Source organism: Hyaena hyaena, unplaced genomic scaffold (assembly GCF_003009895.1).
Source record: "Hyaena hyaena isolate Hyena2069 unplaced genomic scaffold, ASM300989v1 scaffold_51, whole genome shotgun sequence".
NCBI lineage: Eukaryota > Metazoa > Chordata > Mammalia > Carnivora > Hyaenidae > Hyaena > Hyaena hyaena.
This window is the reverse complement of record NW_024080683.1, coordinates 158,009-182,253: the sequence shown is the minus strand read 5'-3', so window position 1 is coordinate 182,253 and position 24,245 is coordinate 158,009. Positions and strand designations below refer to the sequence as shown.

Sequence of the window (24,245 nt, the reverse complement as noted above, 5' to 3'; positions counted from 1 at the left end):
GCAACCGGGCCCAAGCACCTCGTTTGCATTCTGGTGGCCACACTTCTGCACCGTAATGAGACGGACTCACTGCCCTTCACCACGTAGAAAGGGCCGCAAGGCAGGTGCAGTCACCCAGCAGCTGTGACCGACATGGAGGCCGGAGGCCTGACCGGAGCTAAGTCGTCGCCTCCCCTTGGCAATTACCTGTCTGATGAGCTGTATGCCTAATAAGGCCTTAAGTTCCCGACTCCTGACGTGTCACCTGAGTAACGGGCAGAGCCCCGCAAGCAGTGCTCTCAGAAGGTGTCTCTTCTCGTCCAAGTGCGAGACTAGCGGGCCGGCGCTCCCCGCCGGTGCAATCCGTCGGCCTTTGCTGCCACTGCTGTAAGTCAATGGAATCGGGCAGACAGCCATCAGAGACGAAGCCAGGGCAAGCAAGAGCGCTTGGTGAAATTTTATTTTGAAAATATGGCAAGAGTCTAAGGCACTTCAAACATTTAAATACATTGAAGACCGAAGTAAGTGTGACATGGTATCAAGGAATCCATAAATATGTGGAGAACTACACTATGTTTCTCTAGACAAGTATGAAGCCAATTCCTCTAATGTGATTCAACCTTTGTCATTAGGTGCGGATTTGTGCAATTGTTAATAAAAACATGGTAATGTTACACGTAGGTCTTCATGTCTCAAAGACTATGGAATATAAAAGATGACAATACTGTGTCAATTTTATAGAGATGCCTTTTATATAAAAAGTCATATGATACACCCACCCAGATAAACCCAACTGAAAAGCCTTTCTTTCGTTAAGTTTTATACTTTTCGAGAGGTCTGTCTCTTATTTTTAAACCAGAAATCTACCAGGCCAGGCCCAAGGTGCTGCTGATCAGTCATCTCAAGTCCCTCACTTGAGAACAGGAAAAACAAAAGGAAAATCAACAAAATTATCCCGAATGGAATTCTCAAAGAGCTTTCCAAAGGCTCCATGTAAATATAAATGAGTAAATATAAATACTTGGGGACAACTATAAAAAGCCGGGCCAGGGGGAACCTGACGCTTCTCGGCAGTGGCGAGGGCAGGACAGAAGGCGGCGGCTGCCCGCTCAGGTCAGGTCACCGTATCCTACGACTGTACATAACGGAGGAGAGACTCGACAGCAACAGAGACGGGGGTGGGGCACCCGGCGCACAGGGAAGGCGGCCAGGTGGGAGGCGGCGTGTGCCGGGGGGGCGCGCTCGGGCTGGCTCGGCACCCCCTGTGCAACTCCGGGCTTCGGCCCCGGCTTACCCGTTCTGTTTGCTGGGGAGCTCAGGCACAATATGCATACATTCAGTATCTGTCACCCCAATAGGAACACCTAGCAGCTTGGTGGTGGCGTGGAAATGGACGGCTATTTGCGCATACTCAGTCAAACGAACTTCGGTGCGTGGGGCCAGGAGAGGTCTTCCTTCCAAGTCTGGGGGTGCCCTGGAGACCAGGAAAGGAAAAAAAAGGGGGGGGGGTTAATGAGTGGCCTCAAGCAGGTGTGTCCTCTACGACCTAGGAGCCACGTCTGCCACAGCTGGTTGTCAGCGTGAGGACAGCTGGGACAGGGGACACAGACCCACCAGCAGGAGCTCTCTGGGCAGCTGTCTGGCTGTCCTGGGAAGTCACCGTCCCGCTAACAGTGGGCTCTGGGACCACAGGCTGCTGCTCACTCTCTGCTTTAGGAAGAAGGCCAGGAACGCAGCAGTATGTACTCATGGGCACATGAGTGCCATCTGGATAATTCTGTCCAGAAATAGACCCTTCACGTGAGGGGGGCTCCCGAGGGCAAGTAGGTGGCCCGCCTCTGCGGCGCTGACCATGAGCACTCCTGGCCTTCTGGGGGTAGGGGTGGGGGGCTAAAACCACGAACTCTCAAGTTCCAGGCTAAAACTCCCATTTTGAGAATCCTCAGAAAACCCACGCCGCCTGTCAGCTCCCGAAGAAGAGGCCGCCAGCCTGCTGGACTCCAGCCCATCCACAAATGCCAAATGCGCAACACTGACCGGAGACTGGGCCTTCGCGAAGTTGACGTGGGCGTACAGGAGAACCGCGATGTCCTTGTGTCCTGCCTCCAGGGCTATGGAGAGCGCGGTGCTGCCGTCCTTAAGGAAAGAACAAGCCAGCCTGGGTTTCTCAAACTTCCGGACAGCCAAACGGGAGCAAGACAAATACATTCCGAGAATGGATAAAGCTCCCCAAACTTGTTCAGTTCTTCAGGAAGCTTTGCTGGACCCCTGTGTGCTAAGCCCTACGGGTACAAAGGCAAATGGGGCACAGCGTCCACCCCAGGCAAGTCACAGGTGGAGAAGAGTCGCCTCATCCCTTTGGCTCACAGTGGTTAGAGTGTAGGTATGTGCACAGTGCGTGCTCAACAAAGGCAGGCTATCCCGGAAGAACTTTCTCAATGACTCTTCCCACCAGCTGGGGGCTGCAGGGGAAGATGTGGGTGGAAACATAGCTTCTTTTGTCCTTACAGTTCCCAGTGAGCAGGCAGTAACACCGTGTGTTCTGACACCCTGCAATTTGCCCAAGATCTTTTAGCTTTCCTCTTGGGGAGGGTGGTGATCCTCCAGTCCTAATCACCCCCTACGGAAGGCTGTGAATACCATCTATGCACATGCGCCCAAGCCTGCTGCCTTGCAGAAGCACATCTTATGAAAATATGGGGGCGGGGCGCCTGGGTGGCTCAGTCGGTTAAGCTTCCGACTTCGCCTCAGGTCATGATCTCACAGTTTGTGAGTTCGAGCCCCGCATCTAACTCTGTGCCGAAAGCTCAGAGCCTGGAGCCTGTTTCTGATTCTGTGTTTCCCTCTCTCTTTCTGCCCCTCACCCACTTGCACTCTGTGTCTCTCAAAAATAAATAAACATTAAAAAAAAGATTTTAAAGTATGGGGGGAACACTAAATACACTAAATATGGGAAAGTAAAAGCTTCCAGTTAAAATGTTTGCTTCCCATTAAGTTGCAAAAATTTAGATGAATGTAAAGGAGAAATAAGACAAAAAAACCAGCACAAATTATTTTCTGTCTGGTTTTGGAATAAGGATTCCCTTCTGGTCATGAGCAGCAGGAAACAATTCCGTGTGGTTGGCATCTGTGGTCCTTCCCTCCCACCCAGAATCCTCAGAGCTACTTGTCCGGGGGAGGCCAGCTGCATGGCCTCGTCTTCCATTAAGCAAAGGAAGTAGACAATCAGCTGAGGTGGCCGGCATTTCTGGAAGCCACTGTGGCCCTCCGGCCTCCTTACCACATCTACAGGCTGTTCTTTGTTGAGAAGAGTAGAGTGAAAGAAAACAAAAACGGAAACACATGGAAACACAAACTGCTCTTGAGGAAAGGGAGGTGGAAGCCGTCCCTCTGTTCCCACGGAAGGTGTCCTTCCCTCCCCCACCGGAGGTGGGGGGAGGTGGTGCCAGTAAGTACCAGCATGGGCTTGCTCTTCCTGCTGGCTTGGGCCGACCAGGGCCCGACATTAAGTGCAAAAAAGGCTATTTCCCCTCTAACGTTTTAGTGTTTGGAGCTGAAGGAAGCTCTGGTCCAAACCTGTGCAATACAGAGACAAAGTCTGCAAAACAGAACCAACCCAGCCTGACCTCTTTGACCTTTGCACCTTGACCATGTCACCACCTAAATATTAGCTTCGGTGCCTTGACCTATTGGTACCCTTCCCCTTTGACCAGAGGCAGCCACTTTCCTTACAACGTGTACTCGGCGAGGAGTTATCTGGAACAGGGACGGCTTGGGACTCAAGTGGAACGGGTTTGGAGGATGGAAAAGCAGAGCAGGAGTCGGGGGATGGGCTCAAGGAGCTGGGATGGTCTGGAGGGCCTATGGCTGAGAAGATGCCTGAATTGTCCACTCTGCGGGGCCCCTGGGAAGGGCAGGCTTGCCTTCATTTCACGGGTGGGAAAGTGTTTCAGGGTGGTAACAACTGGCTCAAGTCATCCAATAACCCAGCCCGGAACAATGCGCAGTCCAGATTTCCAGAAGGACTGGGGACCCGGGCCTCTCTTCTTCATGGGCCTGCGACTTGCCTGCGCTGGCTCTATTCTGTGTGGTAAATCTGTTTACGACCCTTCTGCCAGCTGGTTCTCGTCCGTGCCCATCACCTCCTCCTATAAGGAATGGGTGGCGGAGGACCAGTGATTTGCCAGACTTCAGCTCTACTTGACTGTAGTGTCAGTTTGCACACTAACAGTGCCAAGCCCGGCCGGGAAGGAGGTGGCCAGGGCCACAACAGAAATCCCCACAGCTCACCCTGCTGGGCAGGCCCGGGGAGTCACTTACGTTGTCCTCCAGGTGGCCGTTGCAGCCGGGCTGGGCCAGCAGCAGCTTAACGATCTCCACGTGCCCGTGCTCGCTGGCGCACATGAGCGCCGTGGAGCCCTCGTCGTCTTGGATGTTGACGTCGGCCCCGCAGGCCAGCAGGCCCTTCACCATGTCGATCCGCCCGTGACTGACGGCCAGCATGAGGGCTGTCTGTCCCGCCTGTGAGGAGGCATGGCCGGGCATTTCAGCGGCACAAGCTGGCCAGGGGGTGGGAGGTGGGGGTGCTGCACTGTGCAGGGGTGGGGGGTGGTGGGCATGACGGGGTGAGCATGAAGACAGGGAACGAAGCACACATGGGATTAATCTGGGGCTGCGTGGTGGCACGCACGGTGAAAGTTTCTCATTCCGAGCTACGAGCTAAGTAACATTAAGTGGTGAGTCAGTTTTTGCCTGTCGTTGTAGGATCTGTCTCATCACAGCAAGGGGCTGTCAAGTTCAAAGGTGCTTCAAAGTCCTACTGTGAACACTTCTGCACCAGGCCACTCTGTTTACGATATGGAGGCAGGAAGCAACTGTCGCTGAGCACATGGTGGGGACTCCGGGCCCTCAGATGCAGGCTGACCTACGGTTTACGTGCACACTGCTCCAAACCGAGGCGGAGCCGAGGCCAGGGAGTGGGAGGTCTGCAACGTGAAGCTGAAGCCAGCACCTCACTGTTCTGTCCAGTCGCCAAGGCCGCCAGGCGGCTGCGTGGACATGGTGCCAGGCCCCAAAGCGCATGCTCAGCGGTAGGAAGCATGGCCCTGGACGGCGTGGGTCAGAGCTGCAAAAGCCGCATGCTCAGTGGTGGGAACATGGCATGGTCCGGGTTGCATGCTCAACGGTAGGAAGCATGGCTCTGGCCGGCGCGGGCTCGAGCTGCTGAAGCGCATGCTCAGTTGGTGGGATGTGCGGCATGGCCCAAGGCGCATGCTCAGTGGTGGGAAGCATGGCCCTGGTCGGCACAGGTCACAGCTGCAAGAGCGCATGCTCAGTGGTGGGAAGCGCGGGTCAGGGCTGCGCAAGTGCGGGCCGGGGAAGCAAGCGCCCTCACCTGGCTGGCTTTGGCGTTCACGTCCCCGCAGCCGAAGAGTTCTTCCACAACACGCATGTCTTTCTCTGCTTCCACCGCGGCAAGGGCTGCCAGCATGATGGGGGTGTAGCCCGCCTTGTTCTGGTGGTCCACGTTGCACACGTCTGTAAAGACACGCGTCTCCTTAGGGAGAAGTCTTCTGACAGCATCCCTTCTCCCCAGGACCTGAAGGAACGGGGTTTGGAAGAGGCCAGGGAAACGGCTTCAGGTGCTCAAAGCCCCAGAGTACTTCGGAAAGAAACGCAAGAGACGTTTTCATGCCAAACCAAGAAAAAATGGTCTTTCGTGTACTGTGAGGCCAGAAGCAATGGAAGTGACAGTAAGCTTCCATGGCACCTCCTGTTCCCAAACAAGATGCTGACCTTCAAAAGCTCAGAGGTCAGGGGGTTTGGTCTAGGAAATGGTTGCTTTGAAGGGTCGACAAAGATATGGGGTGTGGATATTCATCTTATGTTTGAGGGATCCCTGTTTTGCAGTGAAGACGACAGTGAAAGCTACAAATACGAAGGAGGGATTTGTGAAGGCTTGTGTGGAGAACACCACGCTGTTACCTGCTCAGCAATCAGTGCCCATTGCGAGACCGTGAGTTTGCTACTCTGACTTGCTTGGGACCCGTAGAAGCCGAACTCCAATCCCGTGACACCTATCAAGCTGTTCTAGGAACTGTGGTCTGAGAGCAAATGCAGTAAGAAACCGCCAGGCCTGACAGACACAATAAACCAGACCTTTTCCATTCCCATAATTCTTAAGGAGGCTTTGGGGGCTAAATTACCCTTAGTAAATTCCTTTAGCACTTTCTAATAAAATGAAAGGAATGGAAAATGCAGGAAAGCAGCTTTCACATGTGACCAAATATAGTTAAAATGTTCAGGATGTTTCATTGTTAAGGGGTGAGAAGAGAAGTTACTATGAAAATTTCCCTTCCGTTCTAAAATAACTGCATACCAGGGACATGATGGCATTTACGCAAGGACATTATTTTTTTAACACAGAAAGGGAAAAAGAAAAGAAAACGCTGTGTGATGGAGAAGCACATGGTCAGATGCGCTCTCAGAGGCTCCTCATCTGTGATGTTCAGTCCCTCACAGATGCTGCCAGTCACCTACATTCACCAACATACTGAATGGAGCCCTAGTCGCTGCCTGTAATGGCAACCAGTACAAAGCTAGGTAGATCCAGAAGAGTGATTAACCAAAGCCATCCAAAAATGGAGTTGAAATCACTGAATTTACCACATGAACTTTCCAAGGGTAGATTGAACTGTTACTTTCAAGAGCATTCTGAAGTCTTGCTGTTAGCTTTTCTGGATATTATCCACATCTCTGCTGAGACAACAACGTGGCCTGACAGTACCACCAGCTCTGTTTATAGTCTGGGAAGGAGGCTCGGAATTCCTTCTCTTAAGATGGAAGCAGTTTTAGCCTAACATAGCCCCATAAACTGGAAACAAGCAAACTAAGAAAAGAGGATAAATCTGCCTTGTTACTTCTCTGTATCAATTCAGTGTCCCCAAAACGGAGCAGAAGAAATTAGGGAGTTGGATCAAGAAGTAGTACATGAAAATTGGACAATTTTATTGCATAATCTACATCAAATGTTGACAATAATTAGACCAAGGCACTATAACTTCTGTATCAGTCACATGTTGGAAGTAAAAATATGTATTTCAAAAATAAATCAGAGTGACCTGTGGATTGGAACCACTGACTACTCTATCTGAACAAAAAGTTGAAAGCTCACAAGTCTCCAAGGGGACCCCTTCTATATAGCACCCCCTCACCTCACGTTTAATACATGCAGCTGGCTATCTTCTGGGATGGGATATTCCAATTACAAACAAGAGTTTTCACTGGTCTCATTACTATGGCTCAGATAGAAGAGTAACACTTTCTTTACTCTATGCTAAGTTGTCAATAATGGCATATATTTCGGTGGGAATACACCACTGGTGATGATTCTACTATAATTTGTTACAGCAGCTTTGCGCGGTCCCCATCTCGGCCAACTGCACACTTCTGTGAGGCAGCTGGATGGGGTCATGGAGCCAGGACAGGAAGCAGCAGCCTGTGGACACCAAGGCTGTGACTCTGGCCCAATGAGTAACGATCTGTCTCCTGAGAGTGCACCCGCCCAGCATCCATGATTCAACTCGGGAGGGACCCTGAGTCATATTCACCTCCAGGGATATACCTCGCCTGAATGCAGCAAGAACATCCTCAAAACCTCCCTTCAAAACAGACCCGGAATCTGTGTCACCCAGCTTTGTGACTCAAGAACGATACTCTTGCCACAACATGTGGAAAAGCAATGGAAAAGGTTTCAGGGTGGTCACAGAACTGAGGTGTGACTCAACCAGCCTCTTTGAGGTGAGTCACACCCCGAGTGCTGAGGGGAAGAGACCAGAACAGCTAACGCACCAGCGTCCAAGAGCAGCTTCACGATCTCGAAGTTGGAGTGCGACACGCTGTAATGGAGGGCCGTGTTGCCGTTGCCGTCGGCCATGTTGATGATGTGGCGCAGGACGTCCGGGGAAATGGCCTCAAAAGCAGCTATGTAGTCCCCCACCATGGCCGGACAGGCTGACTTCTGACTGGACACGCGGAACCACTCGTGCTGCAGGGTGTTCAGACAGAACCGCTGCCAAGACACCAGCAAGGGGCATGAGTTCTTCTATTTATAGACCTTCCCCGAGACCCAGCTGAAAGCCCAAGAAACGAGGCCTTTTATAGTCACAGTGCAGGCAGTTAGAATTTGCTCTTAAAGAACCACTAATGAAACCCAGAGCCCTAAGAGGAGCCTCAAACTCCACAAACTGGAGCATCCCTCCTGATTTTAAACTACAGACATGTTCTAACTTCTACAGAAGAGGTCAGATGGCAGCATTCAGGGTCTCCACCAGCAAGGTTCAAAATCTGGCTCTGCTACTTGTGAGCTGTACTATCCCAGGAAACATACTTACTCTGTGCCTCAGTTTACTCATCTGCAAAACGGGACATTGCCCCACAGCACTTGCCAGGAGACAAATGAGGCAATACACATAAAAACACTCAGGCCAGGCTCCACTGATTACTGAACTATTAATATGATGTAATTATGCTGGCCCTGCACCTGATTTTCAGAGTAGTCAGGACAGAAAGAATGACCCCACCCACACTTGCTTATGTTGCTTTCTTCCTATCCAGACCAACCTCAACTCCTTCAACATCCCCACAGCACGAGGCTGGGAGACTCTAAGTGTGTAGTCAATCAACTGTTGCTCCAATCCCAGATACAAACGTTCAACCATGGAAAGGGCTTAAAGAGCAGGTCCCAAACAGATTACATTTCTCATGTAGGATCCTCTGCATCTGATCATGAGCCCCGTGCACCTTCCCTTAGGTTGTGGACACATGAACATGGCGCTTGTTTCCTGGGCAATCGAGTCAAACCCAGACTGTATGAAATTCAATGCAGACTGCGCATAGCCACTGCTGGTGACGGGAAGAGCTATAATGCTTCTTCCATGAGCCCTCTTTTACTTGAGTTTACCATTCGTTTGTGCTTTGCTTTTTTATTTATTTATTTTTAAAGTGAGCTCTATGCCTAATGTTGGGCTTGGACTTGGGACTCAAGACCTCATGGTCCCAAGATCAAAAGTCACATGCTGTACTGACTGAGCCAGCCAGGTTGCCCCTCATTGCTTACTCTTTAAAGCCTTCAAAATCTGTCAAAGAAAGATGGACCACCTCTGTCACAAGCACCAGAACCCAGGAAGTCCCCTTTCTACAGAAGTTGGAGCTGGGACTGTACAGCTTCCTTATCTTTATTGTGCTGCTACTGATTAGTTTTAGCCCATTCAGTCATATTTTGGACCACTTGATAAAAAGGGTGCTGGGTTGGAAAAAATTCATCCAATGTTTTCTTTTCTTCTGCTCACTCTGTTACGTATTCAGATTTCCATTTCTTTGGAGTCCATCCTCACACAGAGGGAAGGGACTTGTGTCATCTGGGTGATGAATTCCATTACTGACATGTATGTGGTGTCCTGTGATGGTTACTGGCCCTGGCACGGTGATCACTCAGGTGTCTACCACTTTTCAGAGAACAAAGGAGTTCAATTTAACCAAAAAGGTACTGAGCAGAGAGTGTGCGCGTGACAATATGCTTGGCATTGTGGGGCCACAGCAGTGTGACCCAGAGTTTTGAGAATGGTGGAAGAAAAAGTGTATTATGGCTAAAAGACCTAAGTCCAGAAGCTCCAGTTTTATGTTCAGCTTAAACCTCATGGGATATATTAACACTGGCCTGACATTTCATGGTTTTGTTATTTGTGACTGAGGCGTAGACGGGGATTTAGTTTATAGTGATGAGAGTTCAACATGTGGTTCTGTGACCCCCTCGGTCAGGGGTTTCATTTAGTACTTCCTTCTGTAAACATCACTGCCGTGCTCCTTCCTCAGCACACTAATTCAATGTCAAGACACAGCTAGCTCTGATAAATTTAAGTTTCTACAGCAATATAAACAAATAGGAGAAGAAACCATAATTTAACAAAAAGGATGCCCTATGATAAGGTAGGATGATTCAGAGAGAATATATAAAACATGGATCAGGACTAGAGAGAGGTCAAATCTAACCCTGGTACTAACTAGGAGCTAGTTAACTGGCTCTAAGCAAGTCTCATAATCTTTAGGGCCTCAGCTAAGACAGGACAGACTGGAAGAGATTGGTCTCACAGGTGTACACGCCCAGGGACCTCTCACGCCCGTGACCTCTGTCACCAGTTCTTCCTCAGATTGTGTGTGTCCTTTACAGGATCAGACAGCCCCTGAACTTTATCATCTTGTGAAACTTAGAAATCAACTTTCTCACTCGCTGCCGACTGAGGTCGTGCAGCCTAAAACTTCACATTAACAAGATGCAAGTATTCAAATGCAAACTGCATCTGACATAATGTGAGCATTTACATTTTTCTCAATGTGCTGTCGAGAACTATCCATCAGCAGGCCGGTCCGACCTACGAGAGAGGCTGCGCCTCCAAACGTCACCAACACACGAGGGAGCAACAATGGCATAAGATCCACTGTCGCCACGGAAACGCTCGTCTGCCCTGTGCTGTGCCCTTCATGCCCCCAAAGCAACCACCGGCTTCTCTGCCGTGTGCTTCCAAGTCTCTCAAACTGTGCAAAGATGACAAGGACAGTCACTCTGAAGTTTAAAAATAGTGGCCGCCTGCATTCCACATCAGAACATAATACGCAGTTTCATAATTGAAAGGAATGCTGACCTCGGCCCAGAGAGGTTTGCTTTGAAGAACATATGCCAGCTTAAAAAAAAAAAATTGCTGGTGACTCTTCTCCCTGAATCACAAGGTTGTGTGAGTGGAAGCAGGCCCTGTAGAGAGCTGACGAGGGACCCCAGGTAGCCCTCCATCTTCATCCCCGAGAAAAGCGCAGGATGGGGAAGGGATGTCTGAAGTCGGATCTGGTGGAAACGTTCCCAGTGTGAGCCAGGCAGCACGATGCCCACTCTGCGTACATGAGCTAGAAGCAGTTCGGGGAAAAGCACGTGGGCGAAAACAGCTCAGGGGCAGGCTAGTGACACCCTCGCATTGGGGTCCACTCGACTGCTTTTTTTTTCTTTAATGTTTTTATTTATTTCTGAGAGAGAGAGAGAGACAGCATGAGCAGGGGAGGGTCAGAGAGAGAGGGAGATACAGAATCCAAAACAGGCTCCAGGCTCTGAGCTATCAGCACAGAGCCTGACGCGGGGCTCAAACCCACAAACAGCGAGACCATGACCTGAGCCGAAGCCGGACACTTAACCGACTGAGCCACCCAGGCGCCTCCACTCGACTGCTTTGTACAGACTGGGGACAAGATCTGTAGGGCAGACTCACCATGTCCTTGCTGGTCAAAGCTTTGGGGTCATTTAGGTTATTTTTCAGTAAGTTGCATGCAGATAACATCTTTTCACTTAATTCATACCTAAAAGGGAACAAGAGAATAAGAGAAAAGAGAGCTTGTTTGGCCACAAAAGGCATTTTTATTTCAAACTCTACAGTCCTTTAAAAAACAAGAGGCTCCAAGTTGACCTTGAGCAGGTCGTGGTGGTGCCAGGTGCTTGCCCGGAGGTCACGGAGGCATTCCCCAGGGATGCGAGCATGGAAGCCATAGCGCAAAGCCAGTGTGTCCAGCCAGAGCTCAGACCTTGCCTTATGGGTAGCTTCTGGCTTTATCTGTTTGGCCTTTATGACATTGGGGACTAACATCTGGAGATTCCCCCCACCTTCTATTCTAAGTTCTTGAAAGTCTTTTCACTCTTGAGGGGTGGAAGCAGTCTGTGTTACCGCGTATCCATTATCCTAACCAGTACACGATACATCTGCATTCAGAAGTGTTCGATCCCCCATGAAAATATCACCTTAAAAATTGTATGACACATGGTATATAAATTATATCTCAATAAAGCTGTTTAAAAAAAAAAAAACAAACCCTAGATGACAAGATCTTGAGCCACGTGGAAATACTTGGAAATATCAACTAGAAACACTTACCTTGTATTTAAGGAGTTAAACTTCCATTTGCACAATTAAACAGAAGTTCTGCGAAATGTTCTATTTATACTTCACACATTGAAAAACCATCTTGAAATAGCCATCTGTTCTAGTCTCTTCTGTTTTATAAGCCTTGATTCTCTATTTGCTAACAGTCTTTAAAAATCTGCTACATTGTTAGATACGTGTTTCAGTCAATCAGAGTATTTATTTGATATCTTAGCTGCTGTTGAGGATACTCCCAAGTCCATTCTTGGGGTGTTCCCTGTCACTCAATGAGCAACAAAATAGAGACATGTGACTGATTATGTCATTTTTATGCTGAATGTGGTCTCTGAGGCTAAAACACTGTTCCTCTTATGCACAGTGACGCTATCATAACAGTACTGACTCCAGTATCCAGATAAATGGCTAACGATATCATCTGAAACCTTAAAAGAAATGTGCTGGGCACACAAAATTCTAATATGCCTTTAAATATAAGGTGGGTTGTTTACACAATGGAAACTTCAGGGGCACTTAATAGTTCTGTGGACAGTGGCTCCACATATAAAATTCAATAGCGAGTGAATTTAAAGGAAACAAAGGTAACAGGTTGACTGAGCCCTTCCCTTTGCTCCTGTGAGAGATATAGAACTTATCCCCCTCCAACTATATTTATTAGCAGCAGACACGATGGTCGTACCTTTGAGGATGAAGTTTAGCTTTCCTTTGCCGGTCGGAAAGACCAAACCAATACTGACAAATGCAAAATCTCCTAAGTGGCCAACTCTTCTGCCCAAGCCCATTAAACGTGGGAAGGGTTAAGGGAGGGGAGGGGAGTGTACCACACCTCTCTCTGATTTCCACCTTCTCAGGTTCACATTCTGGAACCTGCATTTCATCTTCCACCCTGGCGGACTTGAAACCTTCCATATTAACTGCATGGTGCCCTTCCGCCATTCCCCGAGTGTCTTCCTCCTTCTCTTCCTCCTCCTCTTCCTCAGGAGGATACTCAAGGACGTCACACTCGTCATCTGACTCGGAGGAAGAGCTCTCATCTGAGCTGGAATCATCACTTGAAGTTGTTTCATACCTAGGTGGCAATTGGGAGTTCAGGAGATGCAAGGCGTGCCCGGAAAGACCCCGTGACCGAAGTTTCTATGCAGGGAAAGCTAACTGACTCCGGACAGTTCACCAGTGGTTTTGGACCCTGCATTTAGAAGTTCAAAGTAAGTTCTATTTAAAAATCTGGTGGTTTTGAATGAGTTCTGACTTAAAAGGGATAACTTGGGTTCCCAACTGGTGTCATTATAAGACTTGTAGGAAAAAAAAATTTATATATATATACACATATATATACACATACATACATATATATATACACGACCTCGGGCTTAGTAGAAATCAAAGGAAACTTAATTTCATGAAAGCCAGGTCTGCAGTGGTTTATTTTTTTTGTGTGCCTTTTCTTTTCTCTTACATTCTTCCTGTTTTTGCTTCATTAACTGTCCCAGGGTTATGGTGAACATATTATATAAGTAACCCATAGCTTCTCTGGTCCACATGTCCTCCAATACCTCCTGGGCCACATCACCCAATGCAACGTCAAAAATTCAGAAAATGGGCCCCGTTGAGTTAAATCTTCATGGTGCTCTTTGCTATAAACATTAGCTCAAATAACTGTACTATTGCTTTCTTGTTGAGGCCCTACATAGACTAATAGATGAGCTGCTCTGATTCAACTGTAGGAAGACAAATGGGCTTAACTATTTATCTGGCCCAATGAGAAACAAAGGAATAAACAGCTAATAAACATTCTATTTAGAGAGTCAAGAACTGACGCAAGGCTGGATTACTCATCAAATGAAAGGCCCTACAGTTTTGTTTGTATGCACGGGAAGCTAACAACCCATTCTGAAGGAGTGGACGGCCATCACGGGCCCGTGGAATGATGATCTCTTGCCTCTTTCTGTGTGTTTCTGAGTCTCTTACAGGTAAGAGCAGGTTGGCCAACACCGCAGGCCACCTGCTGCCTGCTGCTTTTGTTGAAGACTACGGTTTTCAGATCAGAGGTGGGAAGACGTAAATTGCTCAGCTCCGTCAGGTGTCCTTTCAAGAGTGAGTGACACATCCTTAATGATAGCGAGAAGAGGAGAGGACAGAAACCCAACTGCACCTTTCTGAGGGGATCTTCCGTCACCGAGATGTGGCTGCAGCCCAGACTAGCCACCTCTGAATAGGACTTGAGGAGGCAGGAGGCAAAGGAGACAGAAAGACCACGTAGAGAAGCTCAGACCACCATCTTGCCTTACCCTCCGTTAATGCCAACAAACTGAAGATTCTTCTTTGCTCCATTTGAATCTCTGTTGCCATCCTTCTTCTTCATGATCGACTTCAGTGTGCTTTCACTGTTGGTACATACTGTGAAAAAGGGAATCGAGGTGATCAAAATTAACATAATTCATATTCACATGAGTTAAATGAACTAGAAATCTCTCTTCACTCATTTATGTAAACCTAGACGTTGGCATGTACGTATGAGAAACTTGCACAAAATCCACTGGAAAAAACGTACGCATGCAAAGAAAATAATTTCAAGTTTTTTAAATGGAAAAAAAACCTATTAATACCTCCAGACATAACAAATACAATGAAAACTAGCATCTGTATCAGGCTTCACTGTTTATAAAGTGATGCTGTATCTCATGTGGGTCTCAAAACCCATTTGGGCACTAAAATGGGGATTAGTATGGTTCTTTTCCTTCAGCTGGGATGATGTAGGAAAAGTTTATGCCTGTCAGACTGTGGAAGAGTGAAATGGTGTTTAAAATATTTCCTAGTTCACAAAATCAGATGAGTTTTCTTTGGGGATTGCACAGTTCTTCCTTTAGTCAATGTTTTTAAAAGATACTCTATGCCTTCCTTCCTAAAGTTTGGTTCTTAGGTCAGTGTTCTTCCAGGTCAACCTAGAAGGCACACTGACATCAGACTGGAATGCAAGCAATGCGGGTCCCAGAATTCTGTGGCTGAGAGGGACTGAGTGAGCAGAGTTACCGTAGAGGCCTGCGGCTATCTGGTCGTCTGTCAGGTTCACAGGGGACAGCGTGCTTTCCTGAGAGGGGAAGGTGTCCTGGCCGCCGAGGGGTCTCCCTTCCATGCTCCCCACTTCTTGCTCACGCTGGGGTGTGTGGGTGCTGAACGATCCTCCTGACTGAAGGCCTCCACACTTACAGGGATGTTCCAGACCACTGCCTGTCAGGAAGGAGACGGGCACAGAAGGGTGTGGTGTTAGGACCAAACAAAGCGGGCTCAACTTTTTTTTCTTTTTTAGATTTTTGCAACTCATCTTCTTAAGGGCCTTCCTTTCTCCCAATAGGATTTTTTTGCCTATCTGGTGGTACCGTGGAAGCTGCCGAAACTCAAATCCCAAGGCCTTTTTTTTTTAATTTTTCTTAATGCTTTCTTTTTTATTTTTTTTTATTTTTTTTAATGTTTTATGTATTTCTAGGAAAGAGAGAGACAGCGTGAGCAGGGGAGGGTCAGAGAGAGAGGGAGTCACAGACTCTGAAACAGGCTCCAGGCTCCGAGCTGGCAGTCAGCACAGAGCCTGACGCGGGGCCCGAACCCACGAACCGCGAGATCATGACCTAAGCGAAAGTCGGACGCTTAACTGACTAAGCCACCCAGGCGCCCCTGCTTTATTTATTTCTGAGAGAGAGAGAGACAGTGTGAGCAGGGGAGGGTCAGAGAGAGAGGGAGACACAGAATCCAAAACAGGCTCCAGGATCCGAGCCGGCTGTCAGCACAGAGCCCGACATGGGGCTTGAACCCACGGACTGTGAGATCGTGACCTGAGCTGAAGTCGGAAGCTTAACCGACTGAGCCACCCAGGCGCCCCTCCCAAGGCCTTCTTGACCCTTAACCTTCCCTTTATCACTACATCCAGGTCTGCCTGGGGCCTGTACTTCTACCTCTGTCTCCTCTTCCCGGCCTGGCTGCTGCCACCCAGCCCGCGTAGGGCCAGCAGCACAGGACCCTGACAGCCCTCTTCCTCCGCCACGTGCCTGGTGCACACTCCTGCAGAGCAACATCCCAGGCCCGCAAGTCCCACTGGCACTCTGGCTAAAACAAACCTGAGCGAAGCTAGAACAGTCCCCTCTGCTGAGGAAACGCAGCCCACACTGCTTCGCCACATATTCCAGCCCACCCACAAGCTGACACACCTCATTCCCTTTCCACCTATTTCCCACCATGCCCGGGGTCCCTCTGGACGTGAGGACTGCGTCCCAGTCACTGGATGTTGAGAGTGGGCGTCGCTCATTCTCCTGACAGCACTTGGTAGCTTACGCTCTTTTACCTGGAACACTCCTTCCTACCCCCCTCACAGGGTCAAGTCCTCCACCACCCTCTCTCCTGAGCCTTCCCTGACCTCTCGGAATAGAAATGACTTTCCTTTCTCTGTGACTCTCACCTCCCAGAACCTCTTACAGGATGTGTAGTAAGGCAAGGTGCTAGAGGACTCCTGGGACCATCTAAGAGTCCCTTCTAGTCTAAGTATTCTGAGGGCATAAAAACATTCGAATCAACTTTCTCTCCTCACATTTACTAGATCACTTTTGTGTATTTGGGGTACTTAATATTTGTTCACTGACTAAAACAGAAGATGTGGTTAAATGATTGCACATAATTAATGCATACAGGCATAGCACACTGTTTGCAATGTGACTGACAAGGAAAGATGTTTACAATATATGATTAAATGAGAAAAGCAGATAATAAAATTCTACATGTGATTCTATTAAAATACATATAAATATATACATTTGGAAGCTATGGAGATCTTCCCTTTTCTCTGTGCTTGCCATTTTTTAGAGTGAACGTTAACCGTGTTCAAATCCACTTTACGGATTTATTTTAATTATTCATTTATGACAGAGACACAGAGAGTGATTGGGGGAGGGGCAGAGAGAGACACACACAGAAGTCTGAGCTGTGAGCACAGACCCCGATGTGGGGCTGGAACTCACGAAGGCAGAGATATGACCTGAGCTGAAGTCAGACGCTCAAATGACTGAGCCACCCGGGCGCCCGTGTTCAAAATCACTTTTAAAAAAGGGTAAGAAAATTCCTTGCCTACCAATTTCTTTCTAGAAATTCTATCCTGAGGATGTACAAGAAGACACAGAAGAATGTTTATTGTTTGCATGAGTAAAACAGTGAGAAGAGGCAGATAACGCAGTATGCCAGTAAGAAACCAGTGAAGGAAGAAGCTGTGGTATGTTGGTACAAAGGAATTCTAAGCAGCCATTAAAAATGCTGATGCAGAGCAACAATACGACTCTTGTTTTCAGTTCAGGTCATGACCTCACAGTTCGTGGGTTCGAGCCCCACATCGGGCTCTGTGCTGACAGTGTGGAGCCTGCTTGGGATTCTCTCTTCTCTCTCTGCCCCTACCCCATGCATGTGCATGTGCTCTCTCTCTCAAAATAAATAAACTCATAAAATTTTTTTTAAAAGTTGATGTAGGAAGACATTTATTAACACACAAAGATAAGCATAATGTGTTAGTAAAGTTTTTTTTTTTTTAAAGTTTATTTTATTTTGAAAGAGGGCACAAGCAGGGAAGGGGCAGTGAGAGAGGCAGAGAGAGAATCTCAAGCAGGCTCCATGCTGTCAGCTCAGAGCATGATGCAGGGCTTGATACCACAAACCGTGAGATCACGACCTGAACCAAAATCAAGAGTTGAATGCTTAACCAACTGAGGCACCCAGGTGCCCGAGTGTGTGAGTTTTAAAAATAGATTATTAAATCATGTGGTGAAAATAAACCTATTTTGGGGTACAATTATTTTTATATGTATACATATTAGAATTCTGGAAGGATCTAGAACAAACCTGCTTAGTACTGCTTTTCTAAGGCCAAAGAAGTATAGGTTGTTATAATTTTCTTCACTGTGTTTATTTCCTAACTTATATATTATAAACCTAAGTTAGTAATAGAAATAAAAAACTTAAATCTACCTACAATAATGAACTGTGATAAGAATTTGATCACAACTTTCTCTCTCTTGAAACTTTGAAATTCCTTAGATCCTTAGAAGAAAAGTAATTTAAACACTGACTGTCTTCTGGGTCAATTAGGAAAAAAAGAACCATGATAGATGCTACACCTGTTCTCTTCCAACTCTGCTTTCATACAAATCATCTGGGATATTTGTTAAAATGCAGGTTCCCAAGCACCTGCTGCCATAACATTATTCTGCAAGAAGTGGGACGGGGTCCAGTGGTGGGCATTTCTGGCAGCTCCACAGTGCCATCCAAAGACACTCTGATGCAGGGGCCCACCTTCAAAAGCACTGGCTTAAAACAACGACTCTCTAATTAAACAAACGGGAGGGAGGCAAGATGTTCACAGCGAGGCTGTCCTATAGCCAAGCTAAGAATTCTGAAAGCCAGGGACGTTCAGGGACTTCTGGACGAGAACCCACGCTTCTAATTCTGTGAGCAGCACTCTGTCCGCGAATCAAGAGCACCGGTGGCCCCCTCCAGCTCTGCAGGCACAGGGCCTCCTAGGGGACTCCACAAATCCACCTCTCTCCCCTGCACACGTGTAACACTGAATGCAGCCTCCAAATAATACTTAGTGCCCTGCTGACCTAATGTGCTTCCCCAACAGCCAAGAGGAAGCGTCTACAGTGCCTCTGACTTACTTTAAGTGAGGTAAACAATCCATGACCTTTGCCTCCGTCCCTCCTTCTCCAGCCCCACTCATCAGTGCTGGGAAATTACTGCAGGCACCTCCCCAAAGTCTCAGGAGTTATAATCCCCAAGTGCCAGCACACTCTTCCTGGAGAAACGCTCACTAAGCAAGCTCCTATTCAAGGATCAGTGAAAACTTTGAAAATGCAAATACACCAACGGTTTATTAATATTACTGAAACCATAAGCATACACAGAAGTAGACGCCAGTATAACAAATCGCTGCATGCCCATCATGGGCTTCAATAACCATCAGAGTTACCTGGCCTCACTTAGGCTCCTCCACCCATTCACACGGCATTACCGGGACGCAAAAGCTAGAGGCCTTATACTCTCACCCATAGCTATTTAAGTATATGTTCCTAAAATAAAGGACTCTTAAAAAATATTTAGAACACTAAAACTCTCAAACCTAATTTTTTTTTTTTTTAAGAGATTATTGCAGGGGCACGTGGTTGGCTCAGTCTGTTAAGCATCTGACTTTGGTCATGATCATGACTCACGGTTCGCGGGTTCGAGCTCCGCATCAGGCTCTGTGCTGACAGCTAAGAGCCTGGAGCCTGCTTCAGATTCTGTCTCTGCCCCCCACCCCCGCTTATGCATGCAGTCTCTCAAAAATAAATAAACGTTAAAAGTTAGAAAAAAAAAGATTACTACAGATTTGCTCAGTATTCAAATTTCCAACGGTCTCTCAAAAAAACTTTTGTAAGGTATTTGAATTGAAATCTTTGTCATAGAATTCCACTGGCTACACTGGTTTTTAAGTTTTTGGATCCAGAGATTTTTTTCTTTTCAACTTGATCTTTCAAAAAATATTTGTAAGTCGAGGTACAATTTAAATAGAAGAAAATGCACAACTGTGTAGTTTGATGAAGTTTCGGTAAATGCATACACCTGTGTGTATGCATACACCTTCCTCCTGAAGATAGAGGACATTTGAACAACGGAGTAAATCCGTACTGCCCTTGCCGGCCTTCGTGGACAATCCACCCACCGGAGGCCACTGCTCCTGACCAGAGCTCAGCTGTGTGCACCAGGGCTTTGGAGAACTTCTCTGGTGCAAGGCCAAGCCCTCGGGTGGACATGCCAGGGTCCTTCATAATGAACAGACAGCTTTATCTTGCCCGTGCGGGTTCTACTGGTCAACTTCCTACCCTCTACGTGTTCACAGTGCTCGTGTGATGTAATCACTCCCACCTCCGTGTCCTTCTTGACTAGACGGTTCTACAGGCTGGAATTTCAGTGACCTTCACCACCTGAACCCTAACCAGACACCTTTCAAGGCCTGCCCCAATTCTGGTTCCTCTATAGCTTCCTTCCTCCGGGGCGATGCCTCAGAGGTCTCTCTTCTCCCTCAATGCCCTGCAGTACTACCGTCCACACCACAGTACACCCGCCCTCTGTTTAACACGTGTCTCCTCCAGGAGAACACCAGCTCCTGGAGTCGCTCCACGCTATGCTGTCAGCCACTGTCCCCTTCAGTGCTGAGAACAGCGCTGGGGAACGGAAAGCCTTCAGTCAGTGCCTACGTCACTCACTGGGAAGTCACGGGGGTTCTGCTGAGACTAACCAGCAAGGCAAAGAACAACGTTAAATGCCGAACTAGCTCTCATTTGCTGAAACTGGAGGAAATGTGCCACCCTTAAAGCCAGAAAATGCTTTTCAGATAGTGTTGAAACGAATGAGTGGTAAGCAGATGTCCGTGAACTTGATAAGGACCCACGGCAGTTAGAGGGCACACCGGAAGGACAGGTGCACCGGCACAGGACTCACAAGTGACTGCTGTGTTCAGGTAGAAGGCAGGAAAGACACAGCCAAGAAAACTAAAGTAAGGAGAAGAACAAAATTCAACAGCCTCCACCCTGGCTACACTTCGGAATCACCAAAGCTGCGGGTGGGGCTTTAAAACACACAGATACAATGAGGGACACCTGAGGGGTTCATGGGTTCAAGCCCCGTGTCAGGCTCTGCCCTGACAGCTCAGACCCTGGAGCCTGCTTCCGAGTCTCTCCTCCCTGCTTGTGTGCTCTGTTTCCCTCCCTCTCTCAAAAAGAAATATTTAAAAACAAATTAATTAATTTAAAATACAGACACAAGGAACTATCTCTAGGTGGGCTCAAGTATTAGTACTTTTTAAAAGCTCCTCAAGTAATTCTAATGTACAGCCAGGAGTGAGAATCACTGAATTAAATTAATGGTATAAAACCTGAATGTTGAGGGGTGCCTGGCTGGTTCAGTCCACAGAGCATACACCTCTTCGTCTCAGGGTTGTGAGTTCAAGCCCCACCGTGGGCATAGAGCTTAAACTTAATAACAAACTTGACTGCTGGGAACAAGAGTTTAGACTTTCCTCTGGTTAATTTAGTCCATCAGGTTGGACCACGTAAATTCTTAGGAATTACTGGAATTTAATAGCTCAGGACCATTAACAAAAGTCCACGACTACCCCAACAACATGCGCAAAGCACCAGAAGCAAGCACAAAGCACCTGCAGAATTCCAGCACTGGGGCCTAGATGCTCAAAACTCCCACCAGGTGGTAATGGCTCCCACAGGAGGCACTGCTGGTGGGTTAGAGACACGCGCGTGTGTGTGTGTGTGTGCGCGTGCGCGCGTTGTGTGTGTGTGCGCACGCACTGGGGGGGTATTATAAGTCTTTAACTTTTAACTTACAATGGCCATAAACGGCAATAACGTACAAACCTCATTTTATGACTCAGCCAGATTAGCAATGACCAAAACACAGTGAGTCACAGAAATCTCAGTGTTCTGAAAAATAACACCTTGAAGCATCAATTCTAATTCTCAAGTACATGTAGCATTTAATATCTGGATAATTACGCTAGCTGAAGCAAACTATAATGAAAAATAAGTCACTTTATTAAAGTGAAAACTTTTTGCATGTTCCTGACCTTAGAATGTTTAGAATGTAACAGTTAGAAATGCTAAAAGCAAACTATTTTGTAAGAGAAATCTTTCAATGAAAAACAAAGCTGGGGGAGTGTGGTTTTTTGTTTTCTTTTTTGTTTTTGTTTTTGTTTTTTTTAAACAAGATCACCCCTTCCAGTTTCCCCTGCGACATTTCTCCATCCTGAATTTGTATTAATTATTGGCACATAACAACGTTTATCTATATCTGTTAGACAACTAATTTTAAGAAATAAAATGGGATTTTAAAAAATTGCTGTTCACATAATCCAATTCTTCCGCCACGCAAACCGATATTTTCATTTACAATGGCAAGTGCTTTCTGAAAATGCAACTGTGAACACTGGGGCCAGCTATTAAACATGTGATTTTGCTAAAATTTCAGCTAAACATTCTGATTTGAGCTTACTTGCCAGGAAGTAAGCCTGAAATTTCTGAATCATTATGGAGGCCACACGATCATTTAGGAATTTTCCCCAAGAAAAACAAAGAATTCAAAGAGATCTGAATGAGTATGTCTAGTATTTCTATCAAGAAAGAGGTGTGAGCAAAAATTTATCCTTTTTGAGCCCACATACTGGTTTGGGGAAGAAACAATAGAAACAGGATCACCTGCCTTATTATTATTATTATTATTATTATTATTATTATTTTTGGCATATACCACTCCTGGGGGAAGGTATGTATCTTTGATGGAAAAGAAAGAAAGGGCAATCCTGTTCTGATTCAAGGCTCAATATTCAGAACTCTTTTTTTTTTTAAATATTTTTTTAAATTTATTTTTTTTAGGAGAGAGAGAGAGACAGGGTGAGCAGGGGAGGGTCAGAGAGAGAGGGAGTCACAGACTCCAAAACAGGCTCCAGGCTCCAAGCTGGCAGTCAGCACAGAGCCCGACGCAGGGCCCGAACCCACGACCCGCGAGACCATGACCTAAGCGAAAGTCGGACGCTTAACCGACTAAGCCACCCAGGTGCCCCGCAATATTCAGAACTCTTGTCTGAAGGCGAATGAATGTGGCTACCGAGAGAGTTAACTTGAACGTGAGAGCTTCAAGGGTCAGAGCTGCAGTTTAATAATTTCCAGGACCATTTTAATATTTTCCTGGGAACATTCCGGACAGCTGTCATGAATGTATCTAAAAGTGGGTACTTAAAATGCTAGAGTGGAGGAAAAATCAGTTTCTCCTTCACCACAAGCCCACCCACATTTAATTACACACCATCCCAAGACTTGACCCAGAGAACCCACACTAACAGGCTGCAGTAACTAAAGTTAGGTTAAGCATGTGTGTGCTTCCAGATACAGCTGAGGACCTCATCTCCTCTCCCCAACCACAGAGGACACTTGACTGCAGCTGAACTCTTGGAGCACTTTTTTTATTTGCAATGTTAATTGGTGGTTATCATTCATATTTCCGGTCTACATGTCTTGGCTTCCCAACTGGATTGCAAGTTCTTCAAGGCACACCATTTGAGTGCAAGTTCCTTAAGGCATAAACTACTTTACACACTTTGCATAGAGTTGACAATGGATGGATGGCTGTCAGCTGGCCTGAACAGAGAAGGGGACAGAGCAGACTGTAAGCATCTTTACTGAGATATTAATAACCAGCCACTTGGAGGAAGAATGAACAGCTGTGACCACTGTCCAATATCAACAAATTCACTTCATTGTGTATCATGACTGAATAACCAAGAACTCACTTCAGTCCTCAAAAACTACCACTCACCATGCTTTAACCAGAAATGAACTGTATATTCCAGAATTCAGAACATATGCCAAAGCAAAATTTGGGATTCTTTTTCAGGAGTTTCATGCCCACTGCACCAACACCCATTTAAAAAAATAAAGCATCAGTTTAAAAGAGGAAGATTTTCAAACATGTGTCAGCTGAAGGGTTCACAAAGGTTTTAAATCGTTATAAATGATTTTCCTTAGGGCTGGAGTACTCACCCGCAAGGTTTGTAACAGATGTTCTAGACCGGCAGTTTCAATTTTTCTCATTGTAAGCTACCTCTTTTGAGAATCTGATGAAATTTATGCCATTTCGTCACAAAAATTCCTAACACAAAACAGTTCATGAAGCAACGGCCCTCAGATTAAGAGGCCTTGCTCTACGGTTGTTTATTCTAACGTTTCCCTGAAAGAGGCCCTGAGTGTGCCTCCTGGGAAGCGGTGGTGGCAGTGGTGGGTGGCAGCAGGAAACCCATGAATTTTAGAAAAAAAGCTTCCCAGCTGAATCTGATGGGCAGCCTGGGCTACCTTTAGAGAAAACTTCTGCTCAAAGGGTATCCGGCAAGAAAAACTGAATCCAAGCTTCTCATGACACAAGAGGACACAGCAGCCACCTTGCTTTCTCTCTCAAGTGATACTGCAAGTTACAGAGCAACCACTTCCGGGTCAGCTCTTCTGACTTCCGGGTCAGGAGAGCCTTCTCTTTTTTGGGGCCATCATACACGTCAGGGTTTCAGAAGCATTTTGTCAGGATTATATGATGCTCTAGTAACATTCATTTAAAAAAAAAAAAACTGCAAAGAAGATCCCCAAGTCCTAGGACAAGTAAAAGGTATATTATTTGAGCTAAGATAAAACTAACTGGAAATAGTATTTCTGTGACGACTTTATTTCC

At 46.9% G+C, this 24,245-nt stretch overlaps 1 protein-coding gene across 2 annotated transcripts in view; it reads right to left on the bottom strand.

The window, feature by feature from the left end:
- Positions 1-407: 407 nt before the first annotated feature.
- KANK1 (KN motif and ankyrin repeat domains 1) overlaps positions 408-24,245 on the bottom strand; it is a 140,515-nt gene continuing 116,677 nt past the window's right edge. Inside the window, exons 4-12 of one of the 2 annotated variants that reach the window (XM_039230805.1) lie at positions 14,985-15,182; positions 14,243-14,351; positions 12,781-13,023; positions 11,292-11,379; positions 7,831-8,050; positions 5,375-5,517; positions 4,300-4,500; positions 2,017-2,115; positions 408-1,453 (exon numbers count right to left, since the gene is read on the bottom strand). In XM_039230805.1, coding sequence (XP_039086736.1) covers positions 1,391-1,453; positions 2,017-2,115; positions 4,300-4,500; positions 5,375-5,517; positions 7,831-8,050; positions 11,292-11,379; positions 12,781-13,023; positions 14,243-14,351; positions 14,985-15,182 — 1,364 coding nt within the window. In that variant the 3' untranslated portion in view covers positions 408-1,390. The remainder of the gene's footprint in view (positions 1,454-2,016; positions 2,116-4,299; positions 4,501-5,374; positions 5,518-7,830; positions 8,051-11,291; positions 11,380-12,780; positions 13,024-14,242; positions 14,352-14,984; positions 15,183-24,245) is intronic. The other variant, XM_039230806.1, reaches the window with a different exon arrangement.